Source organism: Ochotona princeps, chromosome X (assembly GCF_030435755.1).
Source record: "Ochotona princeps isolate mOchPri1 chromosome X, mOchPri1.hap1, whole genome shotgun sequence".
NCBI classification, from domain to species: domain Eukaryota; kingdom Metazoa; phylum Chordata; class Mammalia; order Lagomorpha; family Ochotonidae; genus Ochotona; species Ochotona princeps.
This window is the reverse complement of record NC_080865.1, coordinates 65,596,126-65,620,508: the sequence shown is the minus strand read 5'-3', so window position 1 is coordinate 65,620,508 and position 24,383 is coordinate 65,596,126. Positions and strand designations below refer to the sequence as shown.

General features: G+C 40.2%; 1 protein-coding gene across 1 annotated transcript; it reads right to left on the bottom strand.

Annotated features, from left to right (window-relative positions):
* Positions 1-7,147: 7,147 nt before the first annotated feature.
* TNMD (tenomodulin) lies at positions 7,148-24,016 on the bottom strand. The gene is made up of 7 exons (XM_004590123.3): positions 23,969-24,016; positions 23,669-23,800; positions 15,327-15,467; positions 15,008-15,109; positions 9,263-9,416; positions 7,838-8,001; positions 7,148-7,529 (listed from the first exon to the last, which is right to left on the bottom strand). The coding sequence occupies exons 1-7, from the start codon at positions 24,014-24,016 to the stop codon at positions 7,320-7,322; spliced, it is 951 nt and encodes a 316-aa protein (XP_004590180.1). The 3' UTR covers positions 7,148-7,319.
* Between the last annotated feature and the right edge of the window lie 367 nt (positions 24,017-24,383).

Genomic DNA, 24,383 nt, shown 5'->3' with positions numbered 1-24,383 from the left:
CATAAACTTCAAGAGAAGGGTTAGCTCATTAATAAAATGTAGACACTGGGAAAGCAGGTTCTAAAAAAAAATGGACTGAGTATTAAACCAAGTAGACTTTCTGTGAAGCAATTTCTCTGTCCTTGAAGTGGGCATCATTATTAAGATACCTAAATGTAAACCTGGGTCAGAACACTCAGGAATGTCAGGGTTTATTGAGTGTACACAACAAATGTACTGTAGGGAATCAGTTTGTGTTGGCTGACCTGAAGACTGTGAACAAGTTTCAAATGCTTACACTTTTTCTTTACTTTTTTTCTCCCCTCTGGTGACTTAAATAGTCATCAAAATTTTTCTGAATATAAAGGCTTATAGTCTTAGGATTGGTCTATAAATTTGTTACAGTATTTATATTTCCAAGGCTCTGTTCATTGGGATGGTGGACCGAATCTACTGATGGTGGGGAAAAAATGAAGATTTAGAAAAATAAGTGGATTACTGGCTACTTGAAAGAAAGGAGGAATTTCCCTGGGTGATGGTTAAATGGAACTTGCTTTTTTCTGTCTTTAGTCTCATATCTGTCCTGTGTATGATGTGTAGTAAAATTTACTCTGCTGAATACATTTTGATTTCCTGTAATGTAGAATATGGGATTTCTCTAGTCCATTTAAATCTGCCAAAAAAAGGGCTCGTTAATGAATAATTTTATAAAGATCTGACTCCAAAGAGTGTTTGAGAATTGGAGAAGGAAAAGTCTATCTCCAGATTTTTCTTAAAAATGGTGCTCTGTTTGCACTCAAGAACAAGAGCTGTGATCATTTGAAAAAAAAAAGTTTTCTTTTTCTAAGTGATTCTAAGTATCTCAGTACCATATTCTCTCTTTTCTGGTAAAATTGAAAAACAAATGAAAGCCTTGTAGAAGGAGAGTATAAGTGGAATTGTCTGGCTTGTGAGATATTGCTTTGAATATAATCTATAGTCTATAAAATGTCCATATCATTTCATCAGCCAAGCTGTAAGAGGTCAGTATGCAACAAAATCATGAAGAAAGGAAAAATTATTTTTTATTCCTTCTCTCTCCTCAGCTTTTCTTTGACCATGACTGCCTTTAATTCATGCAGTTCTGTAGATATTTTCACTTACCAGGGTATTTTTAATTCCCTTTCCTTAGGCTCTCATTTTTTCAGAGAAAATAATTATTGCAGTAAACTGATTGCTCATAGTATTAACAAAGGTCTTAGTTTATTAATGCTTTACTACTTTTTCAGTAATAGATTTGCATTTCCCTTAACTTTGGAAAGATAACAACTTAGTACAAAAGGGGTAGCTTTTCATTTGTTTATACTCTTAACTGACACATAGAAATTATACACATCTTGCTTACAACCAGAAAAAACAAATTATGCACATTTATGGTGTACAGTGTGACTTTATTTTTAAAGAATTATTTTAGTTACTTGAGAGAAAAGGAGAGGAGAGAGAGAGAGAGAGAGAGAGAGATTGATTCCATCTGCTGATTCACTCCCTAAATGGCTGGGACTGTCAGGACTGGAGAAGCCCAGAGGCAGGAACCAGAAACTTGCTACTTGGGCAGTCTTCTTATGCTTTCCCAGGTACATTAGCAGAGAGCTAGATCAGAAGTAGAGCAGCCAGGACTCACACCAGTGCCTTTATGGGATGCTAGTGCTATAGGTAGTTGCTTAACCCACTGGGCAACAGTGCCAGCCCTGTGAGAGTGGCTTTTAACAGCAGGTCTGGATCCTCTAACAAGTTTCTAGATTACAAAGTTGCCAATTACCTTGTCCCATATGTCTTCTGACCTTATAGACAGTTTTGATTTCATTTGTGGTGGTAATGTATCCAGAACCAGGACTATTGCTAATCTCTCAGTCTGGATTTGACTATGTGACTAATTCAGGCCTGTGACATGTAAGTGGGTCTCTGTCTGAAGGATAGGGTACATCTTCTGTGCTGTCTGGATGTGCTGGTTAAACTAGAGCTACTGTAGGTCATGAGATGACCTTCAGGATAAAAACCACATACTGAGAATGCTGGAACAGATGGTGTGTGGGTGAGTTGATTGGCCAACCTAAACTACTTACTTCTACTTTGTTTAAATTACGTATTTTGGGATTTTGTTACATACCAATGAACTTGAACCTAAAACTAAAGTAAGACAGATATCTTTATGAAATCGGGGCTTTGCAGATATCTATGTGTTACTGCTAGGCCGATTCCAAGAAAAATCATCATTGTTGGATTTTCTTAGAAAGTTCAGTAAACTATTGTTCTATTGTCTCTGAAAACATTGTTTTATACTTTGTTAATTTTTTAGAGGGTATAGAGGATATCATGCCAACCAAGATGTAAATGACTAGACAGCAAAGAATATAACTTGTGTCTTGTTTGCCTTATCACACTGTCTACCAGAATGCTAGGTTTTTCTTATCTTATTGATTGTAGTAATCTAACAGTTACCCTAGATTGACAGACCCTGGTAGGAAGAAACTCTCAAAGAGAAAAGTAATTTGGAGGAAAAGGTCAACCACAAACCTTTTTCATTTCAGCACGATATGATTTAGCATAACCAAAATAGCAAAAGCTATTATTGGGAAAAAGGCATTTATAACATAATGGTTCACCAACTGCACAGAATAGAGCAATAGAGCAATAGTGCTGCTTGAGAGACACTTTTTCACATTGAAGAGAAGGTATCTGTGGATACAGTAAATTTGTGGGTAAGCATGCCATATGAATCCTTATTAAAACAAAGCAGCTCAAGTCCCTGTGTACTGTTTCTAGAGAGTCACACTACTGCTTTTTTTTTTTTTACTTCAGCAGCTCAGCTGTGGCTAAAGCTGACCCAAATCTCTGCCCTTAGTAGGTGTCTTACTCTTGGCTCACTGGTGATGATATGGGTATGAGCCTGAATTGTATTTTAGTAGCTAATATCAGTGCAAGTAATACTAGAAATACAATCCTCAGCAGGGCAAATGATAGCATCAACAGGGAAGGATTTGTACGAACAATATGTTAATACCGTTGTCAGACAGGGATCCTTTCTGAAGTATTGAAGTATTTGATGGGTTTTGTCGTTGTTGCTGTTTGCTTGTTTGTTTGGGTTGACAAATTTATCATAGCTTGATCCCTGGGTTCAATATGCCTCTGTGTTTTTGAACCATTTTAACAAGGACAATAGGACTGAATGTGAATAAAAGAAAGAAAGACAAGCAAATAGAGTCAAAGCAGCAGGTGGATAAGTGACTATTCACTCACTGGACTACAAATGCCAGAATTGAATATTGATATAAATTGTCAAGGCAGTTATTGGATAAGTAGCTTTTGTGCAAATTGATTTAACATACTCAGGGAGACTTAGGAGCAGGCCTTTGGAATGCCAGAGACAATATTTTTCATGTGTACATTCATACCTGATTTTTAATGTGGAACCACTTTTCTTTCTTGTTAAGGAACAGCATGCTGTCAGCAAAATTAAGCCCCAGAATGAAACTCCTTCAGAAAAGGAAAGCCAAAATGAAATCATTTTTAAGGGTATAAATAAAATAGAGCTATGCATTTCCTGACAGCCTGAATGAGAAGGTCCATATTTATCTCAGTAAGCTTTCAGCATTAGGCATTGGGAGCCAAAATGACAGTTTTGGACTCAGCCAGACAATGAACTTTATATATAAAGACTCAAAATAGATTTCCTTTGCCCCAGGTCCTGCCAAAGAGCCATTTTAGGTGTGCAGGAAGGCTCTGAGCACACTAATGCAGAGTGTCCTTATGCTGAGTGGGAGCAATGGATGGCTTTGCCTCACCTAGCATTCTTTGTTTGGAATTTAGATCCCCAAAGAATATGGAAGGTAATATGATAGTTCTTGTGATTCCACGGCAAATGTACCTTTTATCTTTGTTCTTTTTTCTTCTCAGAAACATTGGAAATTGGGATGAAAATGCAAACAGCCTACATTATATAATAGAAGTACATCACAAGCTGTGGACAAACAATCATTGATGATTTTTATCATTCTTATCTTAAGAAGAATTCTTCATTCTTGTAGAAATTGTCAAAAGATGAGGGATACAAAAAGGAAGTTGAATAAGATAAAAATTTTCCTCTCAAGAACAATTTTTTGTGATAATTGTCTGAAGGGCTTTGTAGCTGTACTCTTCTAGTTTCTTCTTTTTCTTCTGACTTCAATCCCCTTTTCTCACTAACTTCAATCAAGAAGAGATTTAGAAGTAAATATTTGTGTAACACATAAGATGCCACTTAGTGTGCTTACTTCCCATATCAGAATATCTGGGTCCCAACTTTGTTTCCCATTCTAGCTTCCTGCTTATGCGCACTGTGGGAGGTTGAAGGTGATGGCTCAAGCAGCTGGGATTCTGTCACCCATGTGTAAGACTTATTATATAGAATTCCAAGCTTCTAGCTTCAGCCTGGCCTAACCCTGCTTGCTGTGAGTCAGCACATTGAAAATGTTTCTATTTTTTTTCTCTCTCTCTGCCTTTCACATAACTATAAATAAAGTGTAAAACAAATGATTTATGAAAAACTTTAAAGACCACCCATGTTCCTTAGCAACTGTGCTTGCTTCTATACAAAGCAAAATAGGAGAGAATATGAGCAGAGAATAAGAAATTAATAACTTGCATGTTAAAATCATACATAAAGTGTATGTGCACTGATCAAGATATTAAGTTACATAGGCGTAAGATGAAGTGAAGAGGATTTAAAATTTATATTTAAATGACAAGAAAACAGGATTAAAAATCTGTTCAAATTAGCGAAAGACAACTCTTCAAAGGACATGGGATGACTAGACTGGTGAAGCTGGAAGCTAAGGTACTAACCAACCATCCAGGGTTGGGTAAGGCAGTGAGAGGAGAAAAGGGATGTGAAGTAAAAGTTTAGGGTAATTCTCAGCAAGAATGCTTTAAGTGCAAGTAAGGCTGGGTTCTTAATGTAATAAGTAGCTATTAGAGACTCTCAGGAAAGGAAATGGCAATAATGAAATCTATAAGCAAAAAATAAACTTTGTGAAATTGCATTTATGCTAGCTTCAGTTTACAGCTCGGTAGCTTTAACAAAGAGCAGCTGAGCTAAGAGCAAACCTGTGGCTCAGGCCATAAACACGGTTGAAGAATTACTCAGAGAAAGAGTTGTATTTGGAGAGAATAAAGTAGATGACAGAGATATACTAAAATCACTTCAAGTTCTCTGGTTTGGGAAATCATAGTTACTTTGGTGTAGCTCCTTATGATGGAGAGAGCAGATGGAAGAGATATAACAACCTGGGGGTTGAGCTCACAGTGTACAAAGAATGCTATAAAGAATCTTCACACAGAATTGAAACATAGGGCAAAAAACTGACAGGAGAGAGACACTTTCCTCCTTTATGATCTGTCATGGTCCCAAGTTGAAGTGACAAGTAAGTGTGTTGCAGTTTGTTGGTTTCTGTTATTGTCTCCTCTAGGCATGAGATGGTTTGAATGAGCCTTTAAGCATGACCTTTGAACTCAAGGTCTGCCTTATTATTAATAAAATCACACTGTCTCTATAAAAGAATTGGAGATTGAGGTATGTAGTTTGTACCAAAAAAAAATGTTTCCTGAATTAGAAAAACATGATTAGGAACTCTGAGCTGGCAAATGTGGTAGGGAATTAGCTAAATCTATGTACGTGTATTTGAGTGTGGGGAGAGGGGAGGTTCAAGCAAATGGATACAGCATGTACAAGTATAGTTAGATGTGTATAAGGGCCTATATTTGGAATTATATATTTTGGGAGCTTTATCTTTTCTTTGGAAATAGCTTCTCATTCATTAGCATCCCTGCACAGAACACAGTATGTAAAATATACTAAATATTACATGGATTTGAGTGTCATAAGAAGATAGTTACTGACATTTTAAAAAACTATTAAAAATAAATAATCTGGTTTTTAAATGATAGGTAATATAGCAGTCCATACAATCTCAAAATAATTCCATAGCTTTTATAATTTTCCATTCAACTGTACATTATCGCCTGCTGTGATAAGCAGAACACCCTCCAAATGATCAGATATTTTCCAAGTTATCAATAAAATATATTTTTACTGATGTGCATTTTTAGATATATTTTCTTGTGCTCTCATTTTGTGAAAATTGATAGCCTAAGTGTGGTATGTATGCTAATTATTCATGAATGACTGGTTAAGTTCAACTCAGTCTTGGGTAAAACTTTGTGTGTTTCCTCAACTGTTATGTGTGGAGAAATGACTCCTGGCCTGCAGGCATGTTGGTCAAGATTTTATTTGAAAATATTTTCCTGACAGAAAGTTCTACACAGATATTTTTATGACACAGTAGCTTCAAAGTTGAGCAATGCATGAAGAATGGTACTTTCAAATGAAAGTAGAAAGGGTGACAGATTAGTAGAGCTTACAGTTTTAAACTAAAGCTGGCTGGGACATTAAGGTGTTTTTCTTCTTCCTCTGCTTAGTTCCCCTCCTCTTCCCTTCTCCTAAGCAAAGTCTGAGGTGATTAGAAATTTGGCTATAAACTTCCTCTGAGAAAGTAGCATACTGAGAGTTCCCTATAGTTTAGAAAGAAAAATCTCATTTGATTCCTCTCCTCAGTCATTTCCTGTGATACCTGCTCTGTGACTATTAATTACCCTGTTTTATACCTTCGTACATAATTTATTCAGACAGTGATCTAAAGAAAAGTCAACTGGAAGGTTATAAAATGTGAAACCTGTCCAAAGTTGCGTTGCTATTCACAGGAGGAGAGCCTGGGACCCTTTTTGCTAAGTTAGAATCCTCTTCTGTTGAGTTTGTGCACTTGGAATGTTTTAGGGGTAGCTTGCTGTGACTTACCTCCTGTCTAGTTAGATTCTTAAGCAAGTTCGGAATATGTATTTCAGACAATTAGACATAGGAGCTCTGTACAAAATGATATGCTTTTTATGCATCAGTTATGGGAACAATTTATCTTTAGGACTTATTTTTAGTTTCTCTGTATAGCAAGCTATGAGATTTGAACATTGTTATGCTTTGCACTTTACTACTCCCAAACTTCTGCCCTTGTCATCCAACTGAGAAAGGTCTCCTCCATTTCATTTGTTGGGAGTATTCTCAGCAAACACTAACCCTGTTTGTTCAGCATCAATCAGGCCATTGGTGATGATGTAGAAGTTTATTAGAACATGAAGAGAGGAATTACTTACAAGTAATTTTAGAGTACTGGTTACTAGGAGCCAAATGCTCCATAGGCAGAAATTCATTGAATAGCATGCATTTATGATATGTTGGCTGCCAAAAGTTGAAGCATTTGAGCTCAAACTTCCTTTTAGACCCTCCCCAGCATGCGGGCCACCCACCAGTTACAAGGCATGATAACCCGACAGATGACCCGTCCTCCTTGGTAGCAGTATGGATATGGGTAGTAACCTAGCAAAGGTTCACAGACGCGGCGGCAGTAGCGGTTGCCTCGACGGCAGTAAATGCAACAATAACCTCTCTCATCCAGCATGGGGTCAAACTCAATTCCATTTTCAGTCTGAAATAAGAAAAAAACCAGTGTTGGAGGGTGGAAGGTTCACCAGGAAGAGGCCACATCAAATAGGGAGGAACTACAAGACTCTATGAACTGCTGGAGAGACTTTCAATTCCTTGGCCTGATCATGAAGATGTAACAGATAGAAATCAAGACAGATTTTGAATGAGCCTTCTGGAGGTTCCATGTATTTTACCCATTTTGTGTAAAATCATAAACATTCTCCTCCCAAGAATTGTGATCTCAAGGGTTGGAAATTATATGAGGGTGTGGCTTCTCTTATCTCAGGAGCTAACACAAACATAACTCACGTAGTCATTTATTGGAAGTTCTTCACTCGCTTGTCTGGCATGACGGGTCTTCTCCACTTTCACTTGTGGGATCACCCACTGCTCATTTTGTTCAATCCCTTTTTTCTCGTTGGTAGGAAAGTGAAGATCTTCACCATCCTCCTCAAGGTCTTGTAACTCGGAAACTAAGATAGTAAATACAAGGTTGTGATGCAACTGCCTTGCAACGTTTCTGAAGGAAATATTGGGATACAGCAGTGGGAGACAGAGTTTTTTTATCTTCTAACTTGCATCATTTAGGAACGAACCACTTTTGTAAGCTCCTTCAGCTGGTATTTTAAAAGTCTTTTTCCAGAAATTCTGCAGACAGACCTCTTGGCTTGTTTGACCTCACATATCTGTTGCTGTGTTTTATTTGCATACTAAATTAAAAAGCGAAGGCAAGGGACCTCTGTGTCCCCAACATTGATTTTACCAGTGATGAATGCTCAGTAAATGTTTTCTGTTGGCCTGATTTGGTAGCCCCTGTCCTCCTTCCTCTTCCGTTCTCTTCTTGGGATTTTTAAAAAAGACTTTATTTTGAAATCATTTAGATGTATTGGAGTAGTTACAATGACAGCACAGATTTTCCATGATACTCTTCACCCAGTTTCCCCTTAGCAATGATCAGAACTGAGTAGTTAACTTGGAATCATACTATTAAACTCTATTTACATCAGCATTTCCACTAATGTCTCGTTTCTGTTGCAGCAGCCACTTCAGGGTACAGCATTACATTTACCAACAGGTGTTTGCATGGGTGGGAAATTTTTCTGGGTCATATAGTAAGCCACATTGTTCAGAATGAGAGTGGCTCTCTCTGTGTTATCTAGATGGTGTGCCGTGTCCATGGACTGACTGTTAGTTGAGGGCTGGAATCTTCTACTCTGGATATCTAGCTCTCCATTGTTCCCTGCCTCCCCCCCCCCCTTTTTTTTTTTAGCAATTCTTGAAACTGCCACAGAGAAATCTGTTCTGCCCTATGTTCTGGAAGAATGGCATTATTTGACATGGAGAATCTTCCTTAAGACAACAGAGCATTGTTTTAACTCATCTGCCCTCTATTCTTGGGTTGGATCCACAGCCGTTTGAGCAACAGTCTGAGATCCATCCCTCCTGCCATGAATACAGATGTGCAAAGAAAGATTAGCTTTTCACTATCACTAGTCACATTAGGGTGATGCTACCTTTGCTGGGATATTTAAAAGCCTGTCAACATTAATTTATCTGATTTATAACTTGGCTGTGAAAAATTCACTTCTGACTGGCAGTCAGCTTATACAGCCTCCTCCAAGAAGATAGAAGCTTATCATTTGTTTTCCTGGAAATGTAGTCTCTGGATGTTGGGAATATTAATCTGTTATCATTTTTGAAAGGAGATGGGAGATAAGGATGACGATGACATACCTGCTATTAGAGTGGGGTTGATCCAATACATGGTCACATTATCACAGATCTCTAGAATTTTGGAGTTTTTAAGAAAGTCTCGGTTTTCAATAGGCTTTTCTGCTGGGACCCAAATCACTGACTGTTCAAAGAAAGTTGTGGTAATTTCTTCATTCTGAAAGACAAAAAGTAGTGCATGGTGGGGATTGGCAGAGAAATTAGTTAGATGAGTGAGCTATAATGGGATGCTGGAAACCAGTATGTCTTCGGTCTGAATAACAATTCTAATTCTAGGGCTGCTGGTGAACTCACTCTGTGCTTTGCATACAGAAGGTGTCCTCGAGGGTGTTAACAACTGATTGCTTCCTCCTAGGTCGAAGAGCAAGGCTGCTCACTGATACAGCAGCCTTCCTTGCTATCCCTTCACTGAAAGTCTGAAAGGCTCTCCATCATTTTCTGGGTGCCCCCTGGGCCATGTACGTTGGAATTTGAGCGTCTGGAACCTTGACTGATTTACATTTGTTTTCTCTCTTTTAAATGCATGTTGTGAATGCCTGCCTGTTTTAGACACTCACAGTTAAGATTTCAGACAAAATTTTGTCTCAAGCCAAACAAAACAGAACAAGCAACAACAATGAAGCCCCACGAAGATCATCCTGCAATTTAAACTGGGGAGATCAGTTAAATTGCAAGTGAATTGAGAATTTTAGTTCTACAATATTTATCTGTTAATGGTCACTAGTTGTAATATAGAAGATGTCTTTTTATATTTTAACATTCAATTTTCAAGCTTCTGACTTCATTGACCTTACTCTTTTATTCCCCCAGAAAGTTTTTGCTTTACAGAGCCTTTCCTATGGCATCAAAAAAGCTTTTCTTTTAAGATTACTTTATTTGGAGGGCTGGCACTGTGGCATAGTAGTCAGCATGAGGTACTTCTATCCCATGTGTATGCTGATTTGAGTCTTGACTGCTCCACTTCCAATCAAATTCCCTGCTTAGGACCTGGGGAAGTGTCAGGGGATGGCCCAAGTCCTTGGGACCCTGTAACCATGTAGAAGACTTTGAAGAAGCTCCATACTCCCAGCTTTGGACTGGAATAGCTCTGGCTATTGAGACCATTTGCAGAAGTAACTAGTGGATGGAAGATTACTTTCTGTTCCTCCTCTCTATAAATCTGCCTCTCAAATAAAAATAGATAAATCTTTAAAAAATGTTTAAAGAGATTTTGTCCATCTTCTGATTCACTCCCCTGATGCTCACAACAGCATTGGCTGGCCCAGACTGAAGCCGGACATCAGGAACACCATCAGGGTCTCCCATGTGGGTATCAGTGACCCAGGTACTTGCGCAATCATCTCATCCACTGCCTACCAGGATGTAAATAAGCAGGAAGCTAGGATTGGAAATTGAGCTAGAACTTGAGTCCAGGCCCTTCAATATAAATGCTGGCTTCCCAGTGGGCACCTAACCGCTGCAGGAAACACCTACTCCACTGCTGCCTTCTTGTCAATGTCTGCTATTGTAAGTGGTTGTCTTATAGACCTAACTCTTACTTACCTGTCATTGAGATTTCAACATTTTTCCTTCTGTCTTATTTCACTGAAACGGAATTTTGGTTTTGGTTTTGGTTCTTACGTTTATTTTAATCTGCTTGAAATAGCGACAGAAAGAGGGAGAGAGATGGAAAGACAGGGAGAGAGAGAAAGAGACAGACAGACAGACAGAGAGAAATTCCAACCACTGGTTTGTTTTCTATAGCATTCCTTAGTCAGGCCTAGGCCAGGTCAAAACCAGGAGTTACGAAATCCATTGGGGTCTTCTACTTGAGTGGCAATGATCCAATCATTTGAGCCATCATTCCTTGCTTCCTAGGATGCATCAGCATGGAGCTGGATCACAATCAGTAGCTGGGCATCAAACTGACACTCCAATAGAGAATGTGCTTGTGAAAAGTGTCTGTTAAACTTGTGGCATGACAACACTCACCATAATTTCCTCCTATTCTTTTTTTTTTTAAGATTTATTTATCTTTATTGGAAGGTTGGATATACAGAGAGGAGGAGAAACAGAGAGGAAGATCTTCTGTCCGATGGTTCACTCCCCAAGTGAGCGCAATGGCCAGAGCTGAGCCAATCCGAAACCAGGAGCCAGGAGCTTCTGTGTCTCCCACGTGGGTGCAGGGTCCCAAGGCTTTGGGCCATCCTCGACTGCTTTCCCAGGCTACAAACAGGGAGCTTGATGGGAAGTGGAGCTGCCAGGATTAGAACCGGCGCCCATATGGGATCCCGGCGCGTGCAAGGCGAGGACTTTAACCACTACACTGTTGTGCCGGGCTCTTTCCTATTCTTTTTAAAAAAGATTTATTTATACATTTGGAAGGAAGAGTAACAAGGTAGAGGGAAGAGAAAGTGAGAGGTCTTTGATGCGCTGCAAAGCCTGCAGCTGGGCCAGGTCTGAAGCCAGGAATCTGAACTCCACTAAGGTCTCTTCAAGTAGCTTGCAGGGGCCCAAGCACTTGATCCATCACCTGCTGCTTGCTCAGGTGCATAAATGGGGAGCTTGATCAGAGCAGCCTGGAAACTGAACCACGAGTTGGTAACTTAACCTGCTGAACTGAAATAGCAGCTCTTTCCTCCCATTCTTAATAAGTTACCCCCTCCTTCACCCTGTGACACATGCATCCTATGTAAGTGCTGGTTCAGGTCCTGGTTGTTCCCCCATCCAGTCCTCTGTTGACAGCCTGGGAAAGCAGTAGAGGATGGTCTGATACCTTGGGACCCTGCACCCACATGAGAGACCTGGAAGAAGCTCCTGGCTCCTGGCTTCAGATCAGCTTAACTCTGGCCACTGAGGCCATTTGGGGGAATGAAGCAGGGGATGGAAGACCTCTCTTTGTCTCCCCTTCTCTCTGTAAAATCTACCTTTCAAGGAAAAATAAATATTTTAAAATGAAGATTTTTTTCTCTTTCTAGCTTTACCAGTTCAGTGTTTTTACTTGTTTTTTGCAATGTGACATTGTATGAGTTTTCCCTGAGTCATTCGAAACTCTCAAAACATAGCTCCTTTGCCCTTGCATCTGTAAATATCTTGAGATTTACTGAAAGAGATCATATAAAATGAAGCTGGTGTGCTAACTAGGTTTGTTAGCAAATTCAGGGCTATTTATATACTTACTCTGCATGTTTAGCATATACATGTCATGAACATGGCGATGAGGGAAGTATGGAACAAGATGAGCTTTACCATTCAAGACTGCAAGTTTGTCTCATTAAAAAAAAATAGTGTAAATATAAAACATTGAATTTACAAGAAGATGCAGTCATTTACCACCACGAGGCAAACACTTGCGTTCTTTTAAAGATATAGCAACATCAGCTGAAGAATAAAATAGGGTCAAAATGAGTCATTATGGGTCTTCGTCTTTATTTTTTAAAAGGAAACGTGAGTGTCTTAGGTACTGTTTTGTTTTTTTAATTGGAAAGTCAAATATACAGAGAGGAGGAAAGACAGAGAGGGAGATCTTTCATTGATTGATTCACTCCCCAAGCAGCTCTAACTGCCGGAGCTGAGCTGATCCGAAGCCAGGAGTCCAGAACGTCTTCCAGGTCTCCCATGTGGGTGCAGTGTCCCAAGGCTTTGGGCCGTCCTCCACTGCTTTCCCAGGCCACAAGCAGGGAGCTGGATGGGAAGCAGGGCTGCCGGGACTAGAACCACCGCCCGTATGAGATCTCATACAGGCATGTGCAAGGCCAGGATTTTAGCCACTAGGCTACTGTGCCAGGCCCTATGTTTTTCAGAAAAATAAATCCTGTTGTATCCCTTCAGCTGTCGTTCATGACTGGCTCCACTCAAATGCTTACATCATTTTCTGTAAAATCAGCATATGATATTACATATAGTAACTTTTTAATCCTATTGATTGCCTTTCATCTTACTAATGCTTCCTGCAGTTGTTTCCAATGTCTTAAAAATTGAGCTTTAACTCAGAATGGTTATTGGTTGCTCATACAGAGGTCAACAAATCCTAGAACCTATAATTTTCAAATTAGCCTGATATTTAATTGTACTTTTAATTGAAAACTCCATTAACTAAACATCTTTCTTTGTGGTAGGGTCTACCTTCTGCTTCCCTGGAAAGGATGAATTTACATCATTTAACGAGCCTATTCCAAGTTTTTTGTTGTTGTTTGTTTGCTTGCTTGTTTTTGTTTTTGCAGCCTAAAATAAAAATCTTAAATACAAAAAAATGTTGATCTGTTACTCAGATGCATCTAACTTTTGCTTTTTGAAAACAAACAAAAAAGGTGGCTAGCACTGTGATATAATGGGTTAAGCAGTTCATGTTCCAGGTGGTCCATTTCTGGTCTGGCTTCCTGCTAATGTGCCTGGAAAAGCAAAGGAGGCAGGCCCAGCTCTTGGGGACCCTAAACTACTATGTGGGAAAAGCATAGGACGCTCCTGGTTTCCGGCTGTGGATCAGCTCAGCTACAGCTGTTGTGGACACCTGGGGAATAGACAAGCACATGAGAGCCCTCTCTTGTCTCTGTGCCTGTCCCTCTCTGTAACTTTGCCTTTCGAACAAAGAATTAAATCTTTAAAAACTGTAAAAAAACAAGAAAATCTCTGAAACTTGGCAATAACATAGACTCTGGGAACACAGCATAATCTTTAGGGATTTTGTTTTTTGTTGTTGTTGTTTAGAACAAGCAACAAGTACCATGGATCTGTAGTTTCTCTAGCATGAGAGAGAAATGCAGTAGCCCATGACAGCTCTGAAACTCAGATAAGAAAGATAAAAAAAAAATACTCCCTACCTCCCACTTCCTCAAAAAGAGATGGGAAATACGTAGATAAACAGCTGAGAATTAAGCTTTGAGGAGCTGAGAGGGAGCAAAGTGGGAAAAAAATACAGGGGAGAGAGACACAAAAGAGAGACATTTTTTTATGCATATAGGGAGGCTACTGTGCCATAGTGATAATTCCAATTTAAATCAAACCTAGCCTAAGCAAGTGCATGAAGGATATACTGTTTCACTATATGGTCTTAGTTGAAGTTTCCCTTCTTCCTTTGACAGCATACTGTAATCACAGACAGAATATAAGAACAAATATATACATAAAGGCCCTCAAGGACTTGTATTTTGGGCAATGATACATCCCCCACTAGGCTTTCAGTAACCATTCAGTGATTGCACTGGTATTATAAGTTGTCTCACCGTGCTCTAACCATGTGTTTCTAGAGAGTTCATACTGCATTGCAATTCTCACCTTCCTTGCTTTTGCCTTTCCTAGTGAGGTTAAATGTAGATTAGTCCATTAGCAGTCCAACACAAACTGGTAAGGTCAACAAACTGAAGTTTTAAAAATAGGCAAAAGTTGTGAAGTAATGACAACAGTGTTAAGGACTTCAGGTAACCTTCGGGCTATTTCTTTAGGACTTTATCATGGACAAGACTGGTTTTGTTCCTCTGACTCCTCTTCCCCCTTTCTAGAAATCTTTGAATTGGCAGCAATGGTATATAGCATCAATAGGTACCCAGGTATGAGAATATAGCGTACATCCAAAGGCATGAATTTTAGCTTTTTTGAAAGGTTATACTCTGCTGCATGATTTTGGTAAGTTACTTTCTGGTCCTGAGTCTGTTTCCTCATGTGAGAATGGGAATAATAGTACCCATCTATAGTGAGGATCAAGTGTCTAGTATATTGTTTGGCATATAGTTAGCGCCCAATTGTAATAGCACTACTATTATTTTTACTTACCTCATCTATTTCCTCTTCTGGTTCAGAAAATTCAGGAATCACTTTAATCTGAGTTTTGATAAAGCATTTTTGAAGACCTACAAAGTAGATGCCCGTGTATCCCTATAAAACAGACAGAACAATAATAAAGCTTCCAGAAATAGCTGGAATGGAAAAGGTCTATGATATCAAGGACCAGCCCCCTCAGCAGCAGCAGAATTTGAATTCAAAGGGAAAGCTTTGTCTTATAAATTAAGTGGGGATTACGGTGATTTTTAACTTGAATCAACTGCTCTAATATATTGAGTAGGATGTCTTACGGTAAAACCACCCAACTTACATTTTTAAAGTCATGTACTTCCAGTGTTTCATCAGTGCCATTTCCACTTCTGAATATTTCAGTTCTGGTCATAGGATCAATTTCCATGTAGATCTTCTTTTTCTCTCCGTTGCTATAGAATGTGTGCTCCATGTCATAGGTCTGGGAGAACAGAGGGAAAACAAGCTCTAAGATGCTCCATGTGTCTCTTCCCAGAGTGCTGTAATTGGCATTGTCTGCAGCACCTTCTCTCCCCAGAGCCTTTGTACTGAGGTGCCATCACAGCAGCTTACTACTGGGAATTCTCTGAAACTTGAGATTAAAATGAGGTGCTTTTTGGCACTGGAGCTGATATGGGGATCCCTCCAGAGCCCGTATTTTGTATTTAAGCCAAGTTGTTGAGTTAATTACTAAGAATTCCAACAGTTTTCTTGGCAGACTTGATGAAATAGCAAAAAAAAAAATATTCTGCAAACAAGTCGGTGAAGTATTCTCCTCCTGTGTTAAGCAGAAGGATTGCCTGGAATCTACACTGCTGCTTTATGCCACCTTTCTTTTGCTGTGTGAGATCATCCCCTCACCACTCACATGGAATTTGTAAGAACTAGCAAAGAGAGGTGAACACAGAGTGATTAGGTATTGCTATCTCCTTGGGGTATCCAGAGCTTTGATATTGCCACAACAATCTTGTTTCTGTTCCTTTTAGAATCAGAAATTGTTCTCCTGGGGCAATATTAGGTCACAGTCTTACTCTGCCTTCACTTGCTTGTTTTTGTCCTTCAGAGTCCAGGGAACATTTATTTTCTTCCCCATCCTACTGTTTTATCGCCTAACCAACAAGCCTCACACTTCAGTACTGGGTTCCTTTTCCCTCACCTTATCTTACTGTCTGCAAGTTCTCCAGTAGCTGCATGAACTTGCTGGAATTAGGTAGGTTGGGTTTCCACATAGTAAAGTACCTTAGAAAAGCGGCTTCAGGTCTCTTATTAAGTGGCTGAAACAAAACCTTGGACTTTCTTCTGCCTTCTGAAACAATTAAATGTCTTTTCAAAGACAAGTTCCATCTGGTATTCCAAGCTAGGAATAAGCCCACAACTTGCAACTTGGACTGTGTCTATAGCTAGAAATAAATAACAAGTCTAAAGGAAATAGCCACCTGTCACAAACCAGATCAGATCTGATTATGCCATTGGGAAGACTACCTTCTTTTCTGTGGTTAGAAGACCTTTGCTGATCAAAGATTCCTCCTCATCAGTTTTCCTAATGAAAAAAAAAAAAGAAATTGGAAAACTAAAATCCTTAATAAAACACATGCTGTCCTAAGAAACAGCATCACTTTCTAACTGGTTTCCAGTGGCAGCCTGGTGGAGCTCACACAAGGGTGGGTTGTGTTTTTGCAAGTTTGCTGATAATCTGTGACTGAATATTAATTTAACAAGTTGGGAAAGTTTGCAGAAATGAGTATCATTTCAAGCATGGAATGTCTAATGAAGCTACTGACTAGGAAAGCAAGAGGCAATGTCATTTAGCTCTTTGTAGCCTGACAGTACCTTGGACATGGTTGGCATCTAAGTACTTGTTGAATGAATTTTCCAACCTGTGGCACATTCTCATCTTCCTCAAGAGAGATTTTGAACATGAGCAAGGAACCATTTAAAACAGGAATGGAAAATTCTATTGAGAACCCTCCAGCAAACGCAGAGTTAACTCAGGAAGTCTGGCCTGGCTTGTGACATGTAACTATGTTTGTTATTTGCTTCAAGATATAAATATGTCCTCACTTCCAGCTTTGCAGGCAGCTTGAAACGAGAAATTTTTACCTGTGGCAGCAAATTGAGCTCTCTGTCGGACTGACCTAAACAGAAGACAGAAGCATCTGCTTCAGATCCAGACCTGTCAGGTGTCTCAACAGGGGGAGGGTCTTGTTAAAAATTCCGTCCATTGTCGAGACAAATGTTGACACCACTAGCCATTGGGGGCTGGACTAGGGTGTTTGTTTCATCAGTAGCACCACTGATGGATTATTATCTGGAAAAATGAGGTTAGAGACTAGGGGATTTTGGATTGCTGCCTACCTGGGCAAAAGAGAAAATACAGGCTGTATTTTCAATCATTGGTAGAAGACTATGGAACCATACTGGTGACATTTAGAATTTCAGTGTACTTCTGTGGAATGAGTTTTCCTGCACTATTGGCAATACACTTTACTTGGACACCTTGCTAGATGAAAACTATTGCAAACTGCCAAGCTCAGCAGATCTTGATTATTTTCAACATTCCTGCAAAGAGTGTTTTTGGTGGGGGAGAAAAAGTCCATCTTGATTGCATCCATTAACCAGCTTGTTGGCTTTGTGTTAGCCACAGCAGGCTGCTCAACTGAGTGAAATCAGAATTGTTTTGCTTATGTGTGAATCCTTGGTAGGAGGCAAAAGCAGGAAGATATATATTCCATTCAGATGGAATTCCACCATCAAACGTGTCCTTTTGGAATGGACTGCTTTTTGTCTAGGGAAATGATGCTGGTGGCCCACTGTGCACCGTGTGGGGATGGGTTTGAGAGAGTCCAGACGTACTGTCTCGCATGGATCCCTGTGGAGCACATTGCTGGGGTAATGTCTATGCAAGCTTCATTGGCCAATATGAAGACTGAGCTCATGCCTTTGGCATCAAAAAGTACTTTACTCTCTACTAAGCTCTCTGGCTCAAGGGTGGAAGGTCTTTCTGGAGATGAATAAAGAAATGACTTTGTTCTCTCCAGGAGCAAACTAAAGCACAGACAGGGAGACTTCCGGATGAGTGGGATGCAAGTAGCTCAACCTATGATTTTCCCCTCCACTCAGCATTATTCCATGACAGAGAAGGGCAGAGTATGACAAGGAGTCTACCCTTGCCAAATTGGAAAATAAGGAAATCTAGTTGTTGCTGCTTCTAGCTTCTGTTTACTTTCCATACCTTGTTTACTCTGTGCCCTTGGAGCCACCCCTCCTTTCCATCTGTGTCTGTCCCTTTGTCTCCTGTCTAGACATCTAGGAATCTCATGGTACTTATGTCAGAGAAGAAATCAATCGGGCAAATGATTTCACACTTGGATATTAGTCTGTTTAGAAAATGAAGTGCAATACTTTACTCAAAGGAATGAAGTACTGATGGTGGGTTTTAGGCTCAGTGGCATGAAGAGCAGTAGAGGTTTGGGGATATGGGTATTTTTTCAGAACCACTCAAATGGGCTCTTACTCCATCTGCACATTGTCTAGCCCTATCTGTAAGACCCAGAACACTTGAAATGGGGCAGGAAAGCTAGTGGAGTAGAACATGAATCATAAGTGAAACTAGAAAGATATGTGATGAAGTCCAGGCAGTGGAAGGTGTAATAAGACCACACCGATGAAAGATGCAGGAGACACTCGTTTCTCTTTCCTGCAAGAATTCTTTCCTTAGTCCAGTGAAACCCTCCATTCAAGCAGCAAATGAGCCCTAAAATCCCCCCTTCATGGCTTGTGCTGTTTTCTTGCTTCTGTTTGTGACAATCTCTGAGATAAAAAAAAAAGAAAGCTTTTTATAAAGCCTAAAGCTTCCTCAGACCTCAGTGTGATGGATAGGTTTTGGAGGCCAAGTAGCTTTAGCCTGTCCTGACAGGGATTTGAGGACATTTGGCTTAGGTTTGTGTTTTGAAGCCTGTGATTAATCTAGCTGCTCTTCTCTCCACCTTCATCCTTTACTGTCTGTTTATGAGGTACACTCTCCAAAGGTGAAACACACGGTCAGAATAGCTGGCTAGCAGGTGGGAGGCTGAAAAGGGAAAGGATGGCAAGGCATTGTACCATATTATTACCAGTGTAGCCTAGGGGAATTAAAAGACCTCTGGGTATTTCTTTACCAATACAGAGCAGACAGATTATTTCTTATGCGAAGTTGGGCTTCTGCATCTTCAGTCTCCAGTTTTCAGCCCCAGAAAAAAAAATTGGCATAAGCACCACAGACATTCCTCCTCTTTTTCAAACAGCAAAAAGCATTTCTTTCATCTTCAGACTTGAGCTGGCTGGGAAATTTTCCCCTATCCACTCTCCCCACCCCTGATTCTTCAATGTGGCTGAGGAATAATGGAAAGAATCCTCAGACATAAATTCTAGTCCTTACCTCAACTCTGTCACTAGCAAGCTGTGTCTCTGGGGCCTCAGCTGTTATCTTTATTTCCGGATCCTTGCCAGCTGCAGTGTTGAACAGTTGGTGAAATCAACACTGTTCAAATTTGAACTGACATTGTTCAGGCTAACCAGTGGAAAATTGTCACCTGTTGATAACGTGGGTTACTAGTTCCATTCTCAGCCGACTCAAGGACAGCTTCCTTTGAAGACCCTGTTAGTACTAGGTGAATTGCTCAAGAAATGCTACTTTTGGAGGGACAAAATAAAGGATTGAATGAAAAATGTATTCGTGGCAGCTGAAGTCAGGCTCTATGTAGCTGGTGGGAGCTGCCCCAGTGTAGCCCAGAACAAGAACTGGCTCAGTTACAGCTATTATATAAGGGAGGACTTGGATCTCACAATGCTTTAAGAATAAAAGAAACTGGAGAGGACTCTTCTTTTTCTGAAATGCTGATGTGGCACCATCTGGTGCAGCTCAGTCCCCATGCCAAAGAGAATCCAGCTATGTCTCCGCTTTTTCATTGTTTGTTTTGCCAGCCTGCTGTGTAGGAAAGCCCAGAGAACTTGCAGAGGAAAGTTGTCTCCCTGTGTGCCTAGAGAAGAGCAAGGAAATTTGATCTCAGGGCAATAGCAGTGTTAGAGAAATAAGCACGACAAGAGCTGGCTCTAGACTTGGGAAAGAAAGTGCTCCTTCTGAGCAAAGGATTTTCAACCTGGAATGGTATTGAGCTCATAACCTTGGGTGAAAGCCATTTTAATGGCCATCTACAGTTGAGATCGGGGTGGGGCAAAAGGATGCCTGCCCTTCTTTACCACTTCTCATCTCATACTGGTAGTAGTACAGAGAAATGGAGGGAGCATTTCCCAGAAATCTCTTGATTGCTCTGTGGGCCTGATGGCTTCTGAACAGCCCTAAAAGTCACCATGCAGTTCCTATGAATGCAAGAAAGAGCCCATTTTATTCATATTCTTTACCACTCTTTCTTTTCATTCCACAAAGGATTGGAGAGCCTGAGATGCAGGGTCTGTGCTGTGTTTATAAGCTACTAGTTAAGGGCTGGAATTTTTCTGAGTTGTTTTCTCCATGTTGAATTCATTAGCTGGGAAGTTGGTTTCTAATTGTTTCAAGTTAAATGTGGAATACAGGGAGCTCTGAGCAAGAATGTTTCTGCAAGGAATCTGCTCCAAGTATCCCAGGACAGTTACTGACTGGAAGTAAAGATTCATGGTGATGGTCGCTTGCAACCTCTAGAACTACATAGGTCTCTTCTGCTTGGTTAAGAAAGCTAAGTACAGGACTCAGTGGGCCTGGTTGTCATAGAGCTTAAGTGGCTCCTGTATACGGTTGTGGCTTAGTCAGCCTGGCATTACAGGGAACCTATAAAGCAATACAGAAGTTCACCGAGGGTTCTTGTTTCATTTTATTTTATTTTCTTCTGGCTCTGGGGTGTGTGTGTGTGTGTCAGAGAGAAAGAGAGAGAGAGTATACACATGCTTGAGATATGTGTGAGATCAAGCATAGTTTATTGGATCTTCTGTATATACCAAGGTATGTGGGCAGGGGCAGCTATTGGCATGGCAACGTCAACACCAGATGTGGATGCTAAGTAAGTACTGTTTATTAGAAACAGATGTTGAAAAACAAGATAAAAAGGATATCACATATTCTTGCAGCTTGGAGGGAGCCCCAAGGAAGAGTGTGGAGGAAGCCCCCAAAACAGCAAACAAATCATTGCCATCAATGCAGACAACAGTGTCAACATTTCTGTCTACCGAGGACACCCCCCGCCCTGCCCAGTCCGCACAAGCTCCACAGGCTTGTGCAGGAAAGTCCAAAAGAGCCTGGGTATTTGTCTGTTAACTGTTGCTTCTTGCTCTTAAGAGGAGAAAAAGTTATGCAGAACGCCTAGATCCTTTTACTCTGCAAATCTTCTGACACTAATCTACTCATCTCTGCCTAGAATTGCTGAGTCAACTCTGCATGTTATCTAGTAGTCTTAGCCAGTAAACACAGGTGGCCTCCTAGGCACCCTGTCTGGGACTTGGAAGGCAATGGAAGACTGGCTGGAGCAGCACAGTCCACTAGTTTAAAATGAGTCCAACCAGGTGTTGTGGTGAAAGCCTGGGCTTGAAGACAATCAATTGCAGTCCCCATTTATTCCTCGTTAAAAAGACTGATCCCCCCAAAAATGCCCACTGTCTTTTCTCTGGATTATTTCGTAGCAGCTTTGTTCATTTCTGAGATTTACTTTTCTGAAAACGACATCTCAAGATACACTATTTCATGAGAGATTTGATTTTCTAGAAACTTTAGTCAGGAACATTCCTTCTCTACCTACCTCTTTCATACAAGCACTAGATTTTACTTTTGTTTGAGAAATCACAGAATTGCTGGTTTATAAGCCATTAAAGAAGTGGAAGGAGAAGCAAAGATGATGTAAAAGGGAAGAGGAGAGGTGGACACTACTAATGAGTTTAACACTTTGTGAGATGAAGGTAAAGTCCCCACTGAGTCATTTATAGCTACACTGAGCAAATAGAGCCACCAGTGTAGAAATATTTGTTAAGTCCTAGAGGAATAACATTTACAGTGACAATGGCTGCAATAAGACAGGAAAGACCACCTGGTCCATTTAGTTGGACATCTATGGGTTGTCAAAAGTACTAGCAACCTTCTGTATCCAGCTAAATGCTTTATGGCCACAAAGGGCAAAAGGGCTTATGATCCTCTAATTCATGAGTAATTTTCCAGAGCACCAAGGTACAATTTGTGGGGCAGTATGTCACATTGGGAGTCAGCTAAGTGAAGCTCAATGGTGTCAGAATGTATTTGGCTTCTCTTTTTTGCTGGTGTTTCCTTTCTGATCTCATTCTGCCCACACTGGCCACCTGCGCATAGGCAGCTTGTCTAGAAAGACATCCAAACAGTAAGTAAACTGTTTGAAGACAGGGGTCAAGGGCCTGGGGTAAGGGCTAAGCACGGACATTGAATGATGCCTGAAATCCTTTCTGGAACAAGGTGTAAATAAAAACCAAACAGACCAAACAAAATCAGTAAGCTTGTTTCTCTCCTTCCTGATTAAACTTGACAATATACTCTCTGGGGTTAAATGAAAGTGGAGACAACAGAGGGTGGCTGTGCTTTGCTTCTCTGCTGCACTTGGCCAGCTCATTTTCTATTTCTCCTCCTCCTCTGCCTCTCCTTCCCCATCGACCCAGATTCTTTGCTGTCTGCTGCTATGGCTCCGTCAGCTTCTAACAGTTCATGCCAACCCATTTTCTTCCAGCATCCTCCTCCCTTTTGGATGTGTGCCTTTTCCTCCCTACATCTGTTATCAATAGAAATGAGCAGCTCGTACAACAAATTAACAACGGCAGTAACAACAACCCACACACAGAGACAAAAACATGGCAAAGCCAGCAAATCGTCTTTAAACCTTGTAGTGTGTGCACTTACCCACTTTCAAATGGAGGCTGTTATGTGAGCCCGGGAGTAGTAATAACAGGAAAGTACACTCATATACACTACGGTGACCAGCCATACTTCACCACATGACCCCAATATCAGAAGCTTTCTAAGATATCTGTGATGAATGAGTTGGTGCTGCTTGCTTCTACCTTGTAGCATTACTATCTCAGTGGGACAGGGTGATTGTGGCTGGCGAGGAGCTGAAAAGCTGTAGCTTGTTTTTTAAAAGTCATAAATAAATGTGAACTCAGGTATGGGAATTGCTCCTTCTGTTAAGGATCTCATTGCCGGTCCTCCAAACAGATGCCTTAAATTGAAAAATGCAATCCCTGAAAATCTTCTGTTGCTATTCCTGATGATTTTCCTTATGTGGGAAAATAATTATCTTTCTATCAATTCCTACTCAGATAACTGAAGGAAAGATGGGAAACACATTTTTCTTATGGTAAGAAAAACTTGCTTCTAGGAGTCTTAATTCCTCTTAAAGCCAATCGTTACAGAACATAGATAATTCTGCATACTATCATTATAAACCAAATATATACAGGGTGCAAAATTTTCCCCTAACCCAAATAGTTAGACAAATAAAATAGAACAAAACCTTGACTCAGTTTTTGTTTTGTGCCACTAGGGAAGACATAAAAGGTATTATATGATTTGCATTTTCAGAGTTGTTTTCATGTCAACCACTAAATAAAATCAAGCAGAGTCAGAACAGAAGCATTGGCTAGTAATGTGCATTAACTTACTTTTTTGGGTGCCTCGATCCAGAAGTACTTACTCCCCCAAAACACGACAATTAGAGTCACAGCCAGGATACCAAACACCAGTCCACAAATCTTCAGTGATTTACATATCTTCTTGGATTTAAAAGCTTCTGCCTAAGCAAAGAACAGAAAGAATAAAACGATACACACTAACCCTCCAAATAGCAAGCTGTAATTCAAAGTCTCCTTTGATTTCACTTTCTAATGTTCCCATTGCAATACGATAAATCTGTGAAAGCATGCTTCTGCTCAAAAGGAAAAAAAAAATAGGAATCAACTTACATTTAGAATGTGACAGTCCTCACAGTTCTCTGGGGGGTTCTTTGCCATGGTCTCTCAGCACACAGTATTCTTTCACTGCTTTGAGAAGACTGAGAGACCACTGCTGAAGTAGAGTTGCAAGTGAGTCGGCTAACAGATGCCAGGGAGAAGCTGAATTTATATGGCTCAAATATGTCATACCAGAGCCTGAGGGAGCCCAGGGGGCTCCTGTACTGCAATTTGTTACATAGATATACCCATATATGTATATAACTTCTGTGCACAGAATTCCACCCAGAATGGCAAAGACAGAAGGTTATAATGAAAACTATTGTCCTGGGGATTGGCTTGGAAGGGTATCAAGCCTGGGACACGTTGAAATGATTTTTCACTATGAACTTAAAATATCAGTGGCACTACATTCTGTACACTCCAG